Raw genomic sequence first — 13,303 nt, 5'->3', positions numbered from 1 at the left:
GAGTCGTCAACATTAGGACCATAAATACTCACTATACAATAGTCCTTATTTGATCCCCATTTTTCTGATGTGGGTTTTCGTTTCGCCGCGTCTGTTCTCCTTTTGCGGCGATCAGCGGGCGGCTGACGGCGCACAGCGTGTTCGTTTCGCAACGGTCGCGTGCATCTGCAGGGGGTCTGCTTCCGCGGTGTCCGTGGCCCTCGATTGGGAACAGTCCGAGTCTTCTCGTCTGCCGTGGTCAGCCGAATTACTACGGTGAGCGGTTCTTTTCCCGTGTTGCTTTTCTGAAGCTTCGCCCTTGCTTCCTGTTTACTTCGGTGACGTCACGCCCCTCAGGACCCTGGGAATTGTAGTTTTGTTTCGTGGTCCTTTTATGATGCACTTCTGATTCCTATTCTGCTGCAGTTCTGCGTCGTCCGGTTGTTGTTTCAGGGGTTGTGGGGTCTTTTTTGTGGTTGTGAAGCCTGGCGGTCCTCGTTTAAACAGGTTTCTCATGCTGGCTGAATTTTGTGGCTTTTAGCTTTGTTTCTGTTGCTGTTTTGTTCTTTGGGAGCTGTGTGTAAATCTTGATTATCTTTAATTCGATGCTGGCTTTATTATTATGGCGGTTCTTCTGTTTATTTTCTTCGTGTTGTAGCTGCTTGTTAGTCAGAATGTGAATCAGTCTCTCTTGGACCGGCTCTGCTCTGTGGACGTTTTTCCTATGGTTGGTCTCTCTTATGCAGCATCTATGGCTCATTTTATTCACTCGGCGATCCTCGTTCATTTCCCCCGCACGTTCTGCATCTGGTTCTGCTCCGCCTGTTTTTCCCTGCTCTGTGTACCCCAGTGGGTCCTGCCCTGTCCTCAGGGACTTGCGTCGGCCGCATTGGTGAGTGTGTCAGTCTCATCCCGGCCTTGTGTTCTCGGCTGGGCAGTTAATTTGTTGTTCTCTCTCTGGTTTGGCTTGGAGGTTTGTGGGGGCTATGTGATGGATTCTTCCGGGGCATCGTTTTCAAAGCCGCCACTGAGGGTGGCCCCTAGGAAGTGTTCAGGTTGACGTTCTTGATATGGACCTGTTTGCGCCTCGCAGTTCAATTTCTGGGCATCGGTGGCCTGGTTCCCCATGCGCCTTCAGGATTGGTATATATTTTCTTCATCTGCCCATGCTGTCTCCACGATTTTCCTCCGAACGGGATATAAGGCTGAGGATGACTATTGTCGCCGATGTTCTCACTTTTCTGCCTCTATGCCTCTCAGTGGTGTCCATTGGCATTCGGTTGGCGCTCAAAGTGTTTGTCAGTTTACCTTTCAGCTGTCGTGGCAGTCTTAATAATATCAACTTTATTATCAGAAGCCCTGCTATGGATATTTATAGGCGATGGGTGCCCTTCATTTTGCGAGTTATTGATGATTTCTCGGTGGTCAAATTTCCTCTGTATCCCTGGTCTTTTGAATATGTGGATAAATTTATTTTGGGTTTCCACGTTGTCTATACTGTATGATCCTCCACCCATCCGGATTTATTTTTCTTCTATGGATCTGGATGGTTCATTGATGCTTGCCGCTCCCCATTATGTCATCTCTAGCTTTGTGCAGTGTATTGTTTATTCATTCTTTGGTTGAATATGATTTGTCAATGATTGGGCCACCTGAAATTTGCTGTGGCTTTGGTCCCACGGTAATCTGTTCATCTTGTGTTCTTGTTCTGGGTAGCTCGATCCTGGGCCACATGTTCCAGTTCTGGATTTCGTGTTTTGCGTTTGATCTTTCCTTCTCTATGCTTGGAGTGGTTTTGTTATGGTAATGACTGTCGTGTCTCCAGGCTCCCCCACCACTTGTTCTTCTGAGGCTGCGCCTTCTGGTTTTGGGGAGAAAGATTTATGTAGAGTGGTTTGTGTTTGTCCGGCTGCCTGAATTCACAGCTGTAATGGTTTGTAAGGGATCGTGTGGTTAGATGAGATTTTATTTATTTTTGCATAGTACAATTTATGAGAGAATTCAGCCATGGTGATTATATTGAGGCTGTTTCTATGTGAAATGATAATCTTATGTGTCATAGGCTGACTGGGTAGTGTTTAATAACACCATGAGCCATTTTAACCCTGACCGGAGAAATTATCATACACTCTCTCAAGCTTAGTTCAAGAGTTAAATCTTGTGTCCATTAGTCTTCTATCTGCCCTGTTTAAGCAGATACACTCGGCTAGAGGCATCTCCTTTAGAGGCTTGTTATTCTCTGCCTCTAAATGCTAAGGTTCAGTCTAGCTAAAATACTTAAACCTACGATCCCTCGTGGATCGGAAGTTCTTCTTTTGCAGTATCCAGACGCCCTTGGCTAATTAGAACTTCAATAGTCTGTGCATTGTTGTCCACCTATTTGAGGACCACTGATGTCATAACCGGCCGAGCTGCGATCCATTGCTACGTGGGATGATGACCTTCCTCATCTACAAATATTCTTGGTCTTTGGTTACCTTTCTATCGCCTGCTCCTCGATGACCTTCTGAAGGTGCGTCCCTCTGGAATTGTCAAAGGTTACTTCTCTTACATTAGTGTACATTAAATTGGTGTTAAGATTTGTTGCAGGTTCTATATTTCTCTATCAATTCTTTGCTGGAATTTGTGATTCTGGCGGTTTTATGGTGCAATGAATCCATAAAGGGACTTTTACTTAATTACCAACTAAATTTCACTTCTCAGAACTGTTCTTTAAAAGCACTGTTATTCCATTTATATCAAGAATTTAAAACAAAGCGGTTTCTGGGTTATTTCTATATTCTTTGCCGAGACTAATTATGCTTTTATCTTTATCTATGCATTGCATCCCGAACCTACGAACCCCTACTTCCCTGTCTGATCTCCGTTTCCGGCGAATGATGTCACCCCTTGCAGTCCTTGATCTGGTGCTGCAAAGACGTCTGCTTGCCCTGCGGTCTTCCGTCAGACCTTTACACCCTGCACTCCCTGAGAATAGGCGCCGCTACAACTGCTGCTCTTTATGTGCCATCATCTCCGCTAAAAGCAATGGGAAGATGGTCCTTTTCCGCCTTTCAGAGATGTGTTAAATTAAATTCTGATGAAATATTAGCGGTTTAAAGGAAAAAAAAAATATGTCTGGTTTGAATGATGAATATGTTAAGTCAGGTGGAAGCCGCGAATGAGAAGGAATAACTGCATTGGTGTTAAAATTGAATCAGGTTGTGTAATATTGTTGGCTCCCCTTCATTCTTCCCTCTCTTTTCAGGTAGTATGTTCCCCTGGTGAAGGGGAGCGGCCAAACGGTCAATGAGGCCGGGTAAACACATAGCAGATACACTAGATAGAATGTTCCCTTCGTAGAGTGGTTCTCGAAGGGAGCGGCCAAACGGTCAATGGTGCCGGGTAAACACATAGCAGTCATACTGGAAAATGAAATGAAATGAAGTGAAAATGGAATGCCACCGAAAACACACCTCATCTTATTTACACACTGATTATACATTATACATTCACATTTTCTTCTTCTTCTGGATGATCTTGGTGTTGAGGGTTGTTACCCGAAAGTGTATGTGTGAATGTCATCCTAAAGATGTTGTGTAAACCTAAAGATGTCGTGAAATAAATATTCTTCTGCAAGAGTTGTCTGACTGAAATAGCGACTCGTCGCATTTCGGGCAGACACTCGGCAGAATTGCATGTTACTCCCCTAGGGCGGGTCAGTTAATTAACCCACCTGCTTAGCGTCCTATTTAAGTCAGGTGTACAATTGTTCATTCTCTCTTACCTTCAGCGCTCATTCTTTGCTCCTCCCTCCTCCCCGGCTTCCACCTGTGGGCTCCGTTACAGGGGTTGTTACCCGAAAGTGTATGGAAAAATAATTGTCTCAAGGAATTGAACGGAGCCTTATGCCAAAACGAAGTTGTGAATCAAATTGTGAATGTCATCCTAAAGATGTTGTGTAAACCTAAAGATGTCGTGAAATAAATATTCTTCTGCAAGAGTTGTCTGACTGAAATGTTTGATAAGACATAAAACCTAAACAAGAGTTATTTACTAACCTGAGATTCTGCAGCCACTGGTGTCTGAGTAAACAGGACCGTCTGGAGAGCCTGACACATTTTCTACCACATCTCCATTGACCAGAACACTAACAGACTAAAAAAGAAACACATAAATGAGTTTAAGAAACAAAAATAAATCAAACGAAAATGAAGTTTAGAGAAAAAAACATGCACTTCCTTCTGCATTAAAGCACTCAGAAGATTTTAAAATTAAATTTAACATATAAATGTAATCAACCATGTTATCCTAAAAACACTAATTTCTTATACTCACTTTTTCTGGAGAGGCAACCCAATCTAGAACTGACTGGGAGCCCATGGCAAACAGAACCAAGGTGTTCTATGATGATGAAGAAACATTATAACGGTTGATCTCTGTGAAGGAAATTGTTTTATTATTATCATTGTTTAAATGTATTTGTTTAAATGTGTGTTTAAATGTTAACTCAGATTGACCTTTTCTCAAAACAGTTGTGTGTTTGTTCATCTGCTTCTCATCCCAATCCCAGCAAGAGAGGGGGGTTTACGACACTGTCCTTAGCTGATAAGGGATAATGTTTGAACTTAGAATCCAACCAAAAGGGTCATTGTATGACACCCCCTAATGAACTTTTTCTCTTTGTCTTGAAATTGTGACCTCCCACTTGTGTTCTTAATAAAAGCAGCACGAGGAGAGGCAGACCTTGGAGAAGAGAAACGTGGTGGACCTTTTCCAACACATTTGCTCCTCTCCCTCGTGCATGAGAAACTTGATTCTTGTTGTGGTTTGTTGTTTATAATTGTGTTTTTCTGTAATGTCTAGATGCATTTATCTGACATTCTTTGGTCCATTCGAGCCGGGTGACAACATATCTGCGTCTTTGGGGGAGGACCATGCCGATTGAAGTCTGTGCACAGCCCGTGAGACTAGGTCTCCGGAGGAAAGTCCGTCGTAGTGAATTCTATGCCGGCCAATCGACTGGTCTGATCCCTGGGTCCGGATTGACGTTATTCGTTAACCAGTCAGACCACAACGACAAGGCAAGTAAAGCGCTTTTTCAGGGGTTCAAGTCCCCGAAGTGGCCCAGAATTCTGAGGGACAAGTTCAAGTCCTGTTGCCTAAAATACGTGTGGGTTTGGAGTCCCGGAAAAGTCCAGAATTCTGTATAAAGGTGTAGGTTCAAGTCCTGCAGCCTAAAACGCGTAAGAGGGTTCAAGTCCCTAAAAGGCCTATTAAAATTTAAAAATAAATAAAAAATAACGTTTTTTTTTGGTGTGAATGTGAGTGCATGTGTAAATGGAGTGAACTTGTTTGAAGCAGTGGGCAGCTGGAAACCTTGCGGTGTTAACACAAGGCTGCTTGTTGACGTAGAACAAGATTTCATCTCATTAGGCTTTAGGTGAAAAGAACCCAGAGTCTAAAACGGGTTTTGCTCCTGGGAGGACCCTAAACGTGTGACCGGATCAGACAATAGGTCTGACCTAGAAGCTTGTTGCACGGGGAGTGAAATTCGGTCCTGAGAGAAATTCTCTGTTGGTTCTGATCACACTCTGTGACTAACGTAATGAATAAAAAAAATAAAAAATGGGGAATTCAAATAAAAATGTTGAATTAACATGATATTAAAAATATATGGAAAGAGGTTCATCCAGGTTCAACTACATTCTTGATAAAATGGGATAAAAACTAGGATTTTAAGGGGAATGTACTGAATTAGTTCAATGGTTACCAATTCAAAACAGAATAAAAAAGAAACAAAAACATAGTGAAGAATTAATTTGTGCAAAATTGTGCTTAAATGAAGCAACGAAAAATAAAGAATGGCATTCAGAAAAGTAAAACTAGAGATAAATCAGATGTGAGACTCAGACCCCTGCAACAGCAGGCTGCAGCAGGCTGCAGACCGAGCAGGGGCGGGATGAAAGGGGGGGAGAGCAGAAACCAGCTGATTTCTCACCTCCTCCCTACCAGGGGACAAATGCTCCTCTGTTGACGGGTTTTTACCCACCAGTGACTGATTTCAATAAACCAGAAAAAGAAAAAATAATGTTAGGAGGAAAAGGGAAAAAACTTGGAGAATGGAGAATGGAGTAGAACTATGGGGGTTGGTTTGGAAGAAGCTGGAGAGTCATCTAAAGTTGCATAGACATTTCCAATCATTGAAGTGCCCAATCCCAGAGCTGGAGAAGATGACCAGAGACCTACACTTCTTGTGTTTAGGACCTGGACATTAGAGGATGTTAGGAAGGCAGTGAGGGGAGTTATCTCTCACGGGCAAATGATGGAAGTTCAGAGAGCTTACCATCTGAATGGCATTAAATGTCAGAAACCATGTATGACTTCTATGAAAGCAGACTGGGCAAAAGTAAAGGGAAAAAGGAATCCCATGAATGATGACGATCCACCCAGACCTCTTCCGCATAACAGTCTAAGAGTTAATTCAAAGTCTTACACTTTTAGGACAAAGAATTAGAGAAGCCTTTCCAATGAGACCTGATTATGGAAAGATTGGTCAAACTAAACAAAAAGATGGAGAGTTAGTGTCTGATTTTAGAGTCAGATTTGAAGAAGTTTTAAAGCTAACAGTGGACTCAGAGATGATGATAATGATGATGATCCCTATAGACAGCAGCTGAAACAAGTTTTACTGCAAGCTATGAGACCAGAGATTGCAGACTAGATAAGGACACTTTACATAGATCTGCCTACAGGAGCACTACAACAGTTTATGAATTTTGCTGTTCATGCAGAAAAAGTGATGGTGAATAGAAAGAAATTTAGGAATCCAAGGCTACGTTCACACTGCAGGCTGAAACGACCCAATTCCGAATTTTTTGCCCCTAAGCGGCCCAATTCCGATCTTTTCATGACAGTCTGAATGACACAGATCCGATCTTTTCAATTGTGACCCAGGCCCCGTGGGTTTGCCGTCCTGATTCCGAATTGTAGCCGATCTTTTCAATTGCGACCGCCGTCTGACCGGCCAGGCGACTTGATTCCGAACCGTACGTCATCGACACGCAACAAACGTCATCATTTTGCGTTGAAGTAGGCGGGAACGAGAACGTAAACATCAACCATGGTGGACGATGCTGCTGACATCAGTCAGTGGAAGGGAAGGGAGGTCACGGATTGGATTAATATTTGGGGTGATCGCTCTTTTCAGGCCAAACTCCAGGGCTCTTATCGCAACTGGGCGGTTTTTGAGAAAATTTCCAGATAAATGGCAGAGCGTGGTGTTGAACCTTTCCAGCGATAACTTTTTTTTCTTTCTCCCCTTCCGACCGTGCTCAGAAGCGCGGGGGACCCGAGGCGATTCTCCTCCTCCTCCCTGTTCTGATCCTTAGATTCTCCAGAACGGGTTAATAAAGAGTCCATAGCATTTATTCTGGGGGAAACCTTCTTTTATTACCGTCCTCCGTAACACACAACATGAATGCGCACCTACACTGCCCCCCCCCCCCCCCCTATTCTCTATCGTGGCACGCGCTTGCACACACACACACACACACACACACACACACACACACGGGCGCGCGGCCCCAACACATGCACATTTCCTTTCCACAACAGTTGGTCCAGACGATCCCGACTCCATTGCCTTCTTAAAATGAGAAGATTGTAATTGTGCTGCTCCTTCGTGAAAATAAATTTAATATTACAAAAAGAGCTCCGCTTTTGACAACACTGTTGTTGAAATCCATTGTTAAGGTTTGCTCCGCAAACAACAAGTGACGTCGTTCACCGTTGAGTGTTCTTCTGGCTTCTGCGCATGCGGGTCTCGTTTGGGTCGTGTCACGGTCACACTGGAGATCACAAAAGTTCGGATTTACTTGGAAATGTGAACGGTCTAGCAAACAATTCGGATTTTTTCAAAAAATCCGAATTGAGCATTAAGCCCTGCAGTGTGAACGTAGCCAAAGTGTAGATACATTTTGGCAGGAGGAAAGTAGTGATGTGTTTTTTGGAAGGAATGTGAACAGAGGAAGAAATCGTGGTCATTGAAAAGGAAATTTTAAAGGAAGTTTTAGAAGAAGGTTTAGAGGAAGTAGCAAGAGAGGGTCAGAGCAAGTTGATGATGGATGTTGGATTTGTAGACAGAGAGATCATTGGGAGAGAGATTGTCCTGAAAGGAAGAAATTAGATTGATTAGATGGTAAAAGAAATGAAAAGATAAAAGATGAATCAGAACTACAAATTCAACCAATTAGTGATGAATTTTTAGATCTCACTGAAAGAGAAATAGTTTTTGTTGATGGGTCAGCAAAGAAAGATGACACAGGCAGAAACAAAGTGAGTTTTGCTGTTGTAACTCAAGATAAGGTTCTGAAGGCAGGACCCCTGTGTGGAAATTACTCAGCACAATCAGCAGAGTTGACAGCCTTAACTGAAGCATGCAAACTGTTTAAAGATAATCCAGTTACAATCTACACTGATAGCCAATATGCGTTTGCTACAGTGCATTTTTTTTGTCAACAGTGGAAGAACTGAGGGTTTAAAACATCAACAGGAAAACCAGTAACGCATGTAGACTTACTGAAAGAATTATTCCCTGCTGTAATGTTACCATCTAAAGTGGCAATATGTAAATGTGAGACACACACACGAAGAACAGATCATAATTCTAAAGCTAATTCCTTTGCAGATGCAACAGAAAAGCAAGCTGCAACAAAAGATGTAGAAATATGCACAAATGAGGATGTGACTGCAGATGCAACCGCTGATGTTTTAAAAGAAATGCAACACAGCGCACTACAACAAGAAAAAGATTTGTGTTTCAGAAAGGGAGCAAAGTTAGAACAAGGTTTTTATGTCAGCACAGAAGGTAAACCTATTTTACCAAAATCCATGTACAAATGGGCAGCAATTTTGAGTCATGGGCTTTGCCATGATTCAACAGGGGGGAGGATGAATTTATTAGAGAAATATTATACAAGTTAGGGATTTATTCTCTATTCAAAATTTTTTTGTAAACAATGTGTTACATGTATGCGTCATAATCCCCAAGGCAATGTTAGACCTAAGAGAGGAAAATTTCCTGAACCAACTTTTCCTTTCCATACAATCCATATGGATTTTATTGAATTGAATAAAAGCAAAGGATTGAAATATTGTTTAGTGATTATTGATGCATTTTCCAAATGGGTTGAAATTTTTCCATGTGCAACACAAGATGCTATTACAGTAGCTAAAGCTATTTGTAAAAGAATAATCCCAACTTTTGGCATACCACAAGTGATAAGAAGTGATAATGGTACACATTTTGTAAATCAAGTGATAGACAAAATGGCTCAACATCTTTGTATTGATCTAAAGAGACATTGTAGTTATCACCCACAGAGTGCAGGATTAGTTGAGAGAACTAATAGCACTATCAAATCAAAGTTAAAGAAATGCATGGAAGAGACAAACAGACAGTGGCCTGACTGCATAGACTTAGTTCAGCTAAGCATGCGTATCACACGCACAGCAGGTCAACTTTTAACGCCTTTTGAAATGTTGTATGGACGTTCTTATAGGTTACCAGACCTTGATCCTACACAGCAACATTCTCCAGATGATGATGCAAATTTAGTGGATTATTTGAGAAAAATGTTTACCACTAAAGATGTGCAAAGGACAAATCAAGTGCCAGATTCCTTTTTATCTCCACAGGACACCTCACCAGTGCAGGTTGGTGACTGGGTGTTTGTGAAGGCCATAAAAAGGAAGTGTTGGTCCAGCCCACGGGGGGAAGGGCCATTCCAAGTCCTGCTGACTACACCAACAGCTGTAAAGATTGCTGAAAGGATGTCTTGGATCCACCTGTCACACTGCAAGAAAAAGCATCTGGGTGAGGCTAATTCCAACTGCTAGGTGGGGAAGTCTGACTACAAAGGGAGGCAGCTGTATAGAAGCTGCTTGTCTCAACGTCAGCGAAGCCGGGAGATCCACCTAGTCTTAGGGAAGAAAGCACACCAGATCTCTTTTGCACTACACGGATCCTACACTGTTAGAGGACTTAAGGAGGTGATGTGCTAGTAACCTCTCCCTCCCGAAGATAGGTACATATCCACCATGGCGTGTCCAACTGGGCTAAGAGACAGTTTATTTTGTTTACTGTTCCTGCTATTCCTGACGGGAGCCACCACAAGGATTTGGTTCTTTTGGAATCATTGTCCACCTGCAAGAAGAACCACCAACGAGGAAAGACTAAACATTTCTCGACGATGGCTGAGTATTGATGAACATGATGTTTTGAATAGTCCAAAAATGAACATAACTCACCTGTATATGACAAATTCTTGGTATAGGTATGTTATGTTACAGGCTAAAGAAAGGAATAGATCTGATTGCTATGTTTGTTCTGTAATTCCAACTTCATCCCTACATCCTAATTTACAGGCAAAGCAATTGAGCCATGAGCCTCACCTGCGTCACAGACGTAACCTTATTGATGTCAAGCCACATGATTCCATTTGGGGATCAGATGTAACTGAAGACCATAAACACTGGAATACTTGGGAAAAGGTAACTATGGCATTGTTTCCCTAGGTTGGAAATGCTAAAAACACTTTCAGAATTGAGACCATTGATTATCGATTAGGTTTATTTTTAGGTTTATTTTTGAACGCTACAATGAAAGCATTTAAAGGCTATAACGAAAAAATGTCAAGCATGAGACTTATGGTTCTAAAGAACAGATTGGTTTTGGACTTATTGGTTGCTCAGGAGGGATGTGTCTGTAAAATGTTAAATGACACCTGTTGTACATTTATTCCTGACAACACAGATGAAGGTCACAGCGTCACTGAAGCATTACATCAACTTGAAAAGGTTCAACAGGCATTGCAGGATGACAGGAAACCCCAATCTTGGGATTTCTTCTCCTGGTTTGCTTTTGGTTCCTGGTGGCAACTTTTGTTAAAAATAGTGTCACCTATTCTTATGGTACTGATCATATGTTGTGTGTTTACTACGTGCATTTTTCCTTGTATTCAATCTATGATTTCCAGAGCAGTGAATGGTGGAGTACAAAGTGTTCTTATGAGTCAAGAATACAACTTGTTATTAAAGGGAGAACAAGATGACTGTAATGATTTTGAAATTGAAATGACTTGAAAAAGAAAAAAAAAAAACTTCTCATCTGAGTGTAAATTGAAAGTGTTATAAAAATGAAGATGTCACAGAAAACTGAAAAGAGATGTGATATTGGATGTGAGATTTTGACATTTATCAATGATAAAAAGGAAGGACTATGTGAAGGAAATTGTTTTATTATTATCATTGTTTAAATGTATTTGTTTAAATGTTAACTCAGATTGACCTTTTCTGAAAACAGTTGTGTGTTTGTTCATCTGCTTCTCATCCCAATCCCAGCAAGAGAGGGGGGTTTACGACACTGTCCTTAACTGATAAGGGATACTGTTTGAACTTAGAATCCAACCAAAAGGGTCATTGTATGACACCCCCTAATGAACTTTTTCTCTTTGTCTTGAAATTGTGACCTCCCACTTGTGTTCTTAATAAAAGCAGCACGAGGAGAGGCAGACCTTGGAGAAGAGAAACGTGGTGGACCTTTTCCAACACATTTGCTCCTCTCCCTCGTGCATGAGAAACTTGATTCTTGTTGTGGTTTGTTGTTTATAATTGTGTTTTTCTATCTGACAATCTCATAGTCCAGAAAATAGTTTGATCTGATGTTTGTTTAAGTTTGAATCAAGAAACCTGAAGATTAAACAAGCATACTTACTGAACTAGAGAAAGTCATATAGCATGTTGCATCGTTCGTGATGGTGTTTACTGAGCTCTGCACCACAGTTGTCACATCAGTCCAAAAGAAAGGATCATCGTCAGCACTTAACTCAAAAATTTTTTTGCTCTCAGCATTAGGGGCCTTAATACAGTCGCCGTTGCTCTCAGGGTTGTAATATCCGTTGAAACAAACAAACATGTGTTCACCGGTGAAGTTCATCTGTAATCAGTTTGAGATGTAGTTTGTTAGACAAATATTTCTTTCATTTTTCTAAAAGTCTTTGCTCAACAAAAAGACATCCTTGATTGACAAAGTTTCTATTTCTTACATAGACTGTGGTGTACTCCTGTCCATAATATGTAATGGGACATAAGCTGGTGTCAACCTGAGTGTTTTCAGTTATTTGGATCTGAATGAATGCATCTGAAAAGATGGAGACACACAAGATGACTCAGTATTTATCACAAAATAAAAATCCAGTGTTAATGCAAGGATCTGAACAGAAATTAACAGGACATTATAGAATAGGACAAATAGAAAAGGTGAAAACCGAAAAACTCTTAATGGTCGATGCACAGAAAAGATTCATAGACATTTCTAAGTTTAAACAGTTTTCATTTTTGGTGACTTACCCGTCAGTCCAGCAGCAGCAAACAGGAACAGCAGGGGGATGAGCATTTTGGAGGAAGGACCAATCAGGTCACAAAGGTCTAGAAAACACAACGGATGGAAAGATTGAATTCTTTGAAGAGGAAAAGACTAAAAGCAGGTAGTGAGTTACTTGATCACATCAGTTCAGCGTTCCGTGATCTCAGAGTGACATAAGACAGGACGATGGGTGGTTTTAAAGGGTTTATGTCATGTTTTTTACTCAGCAATAAATTACCTTTGATACACTAAAGAAATAAAATATTATTATTTTTCTCAGTTTATTTTCCTACACAGAAGTAAGACGACTGGATCTCTGAGGCTCCGCCTTTCACCCTGTGTGGGAGCCGCCCATTAAAAAAACATCTGAATTTTTTGCAAAATGGATGTGCATATTATACATAAAGAATGAGAGTGTTTAGCTGTTTAGTTCCATAGGAGAAAGTGTGTTAGCCAGGGGGCGGAGCTGCCAGGAATGACCCTTGGAAGGTGCTGTTCCTCACTTTGTGATGTCACAATGGGAGAACCTGCTTGTTTCTGTGGTGGGAGGGGCGATCAGAGTTTTTAAGAGTAATGCTCAGAGATGTGTGAATGGATCAAAATACCACTTCAGGGTCGTTTTTTTTTGTGAGAAATGAACATTATAACAGAGAATTGATTTGTCATGATATAGCCCCTTTAATCTGTGGTTCCTTTATAAAATATCTACTAAATGCATCGTTGCTTAACTAGAACCAGAAGTCTGGTCATTTCTGATATTGTATAATCCTTTAACACAGGAGATATCGACACATAAATAACACGTTCTGTGACCTGCTTTAACTCTTCAACCCTTTATATAACCAAGGTGAATCTGCTGATCCTAATGGAATGAAAAGCAGCTGAGCGTCGGTAAAAAACAGGAACAACATTAATAAC

The 13,303-nt window shown here is 41.3% G+C and overlaps 1 protein-coding gene and 1 long non-coding RNA gene across 2 annotated transcripts in view; one reads left to right on the top strand and one right to left on the bottom strand.

Moving 5' to 3' along the window:
• LOC111946341 (oncoprotein-induced transcript 3 protein-like) overlaps nt 1-4,341 on the bottom strand; it is a 39,343-nt gene extending 35,002 nt beyond the window's left edge. The window contains exons 1-2 of the mRNA XM_023948990.1: nt 4,297-4,341; nt 4,020-4,116 (exon numbers count right to left, since the gene is read on the bottom strand). Coding sequence (XP_023804758.1) covers nt 4,020-4,116; nt 4,297-4,341 — 142 coding nt within the window. The remainder of the gene's footprint in view (nt 1-4,019; nt 4,117-4,296) is intronic.
• A 3,566-nt stretch (nt 4,342-7,907) lies between these two features.
• On the top strand, nt 7,908-11,107 carry LOC111949313. The gene is made up of 3 exons (XR_002875325.1): nt 7,908-10,295; nt 10,387-10,512; nt 10,775-11,107. It is a non-coding gene; the product is annotated as an uncharacterized LOC111949313 (long non-coding RNA).
• The last annotated feature ends 2,196 nt before the right edge of the window (nt 11,108-13,303 follow it).

This window comes from Oryzias latipes, chromosome 18, assembly GCF_002234675.1.
Source record: "Oryzias latipes chromosome 18, ASM223467v1".
NCBI classification, from domain to species: domain Eukaryota; kingdom Metazoa; phylum Chordata; class Actinopteri; order Beloniformes; family Adrianichthyidae; genus Oryzias; species Oryzias latipes.
Note: the sequence above shows the minus strand (reverse complement) of the source record. Positions and strands in the feature narration are given on the sequence as shown.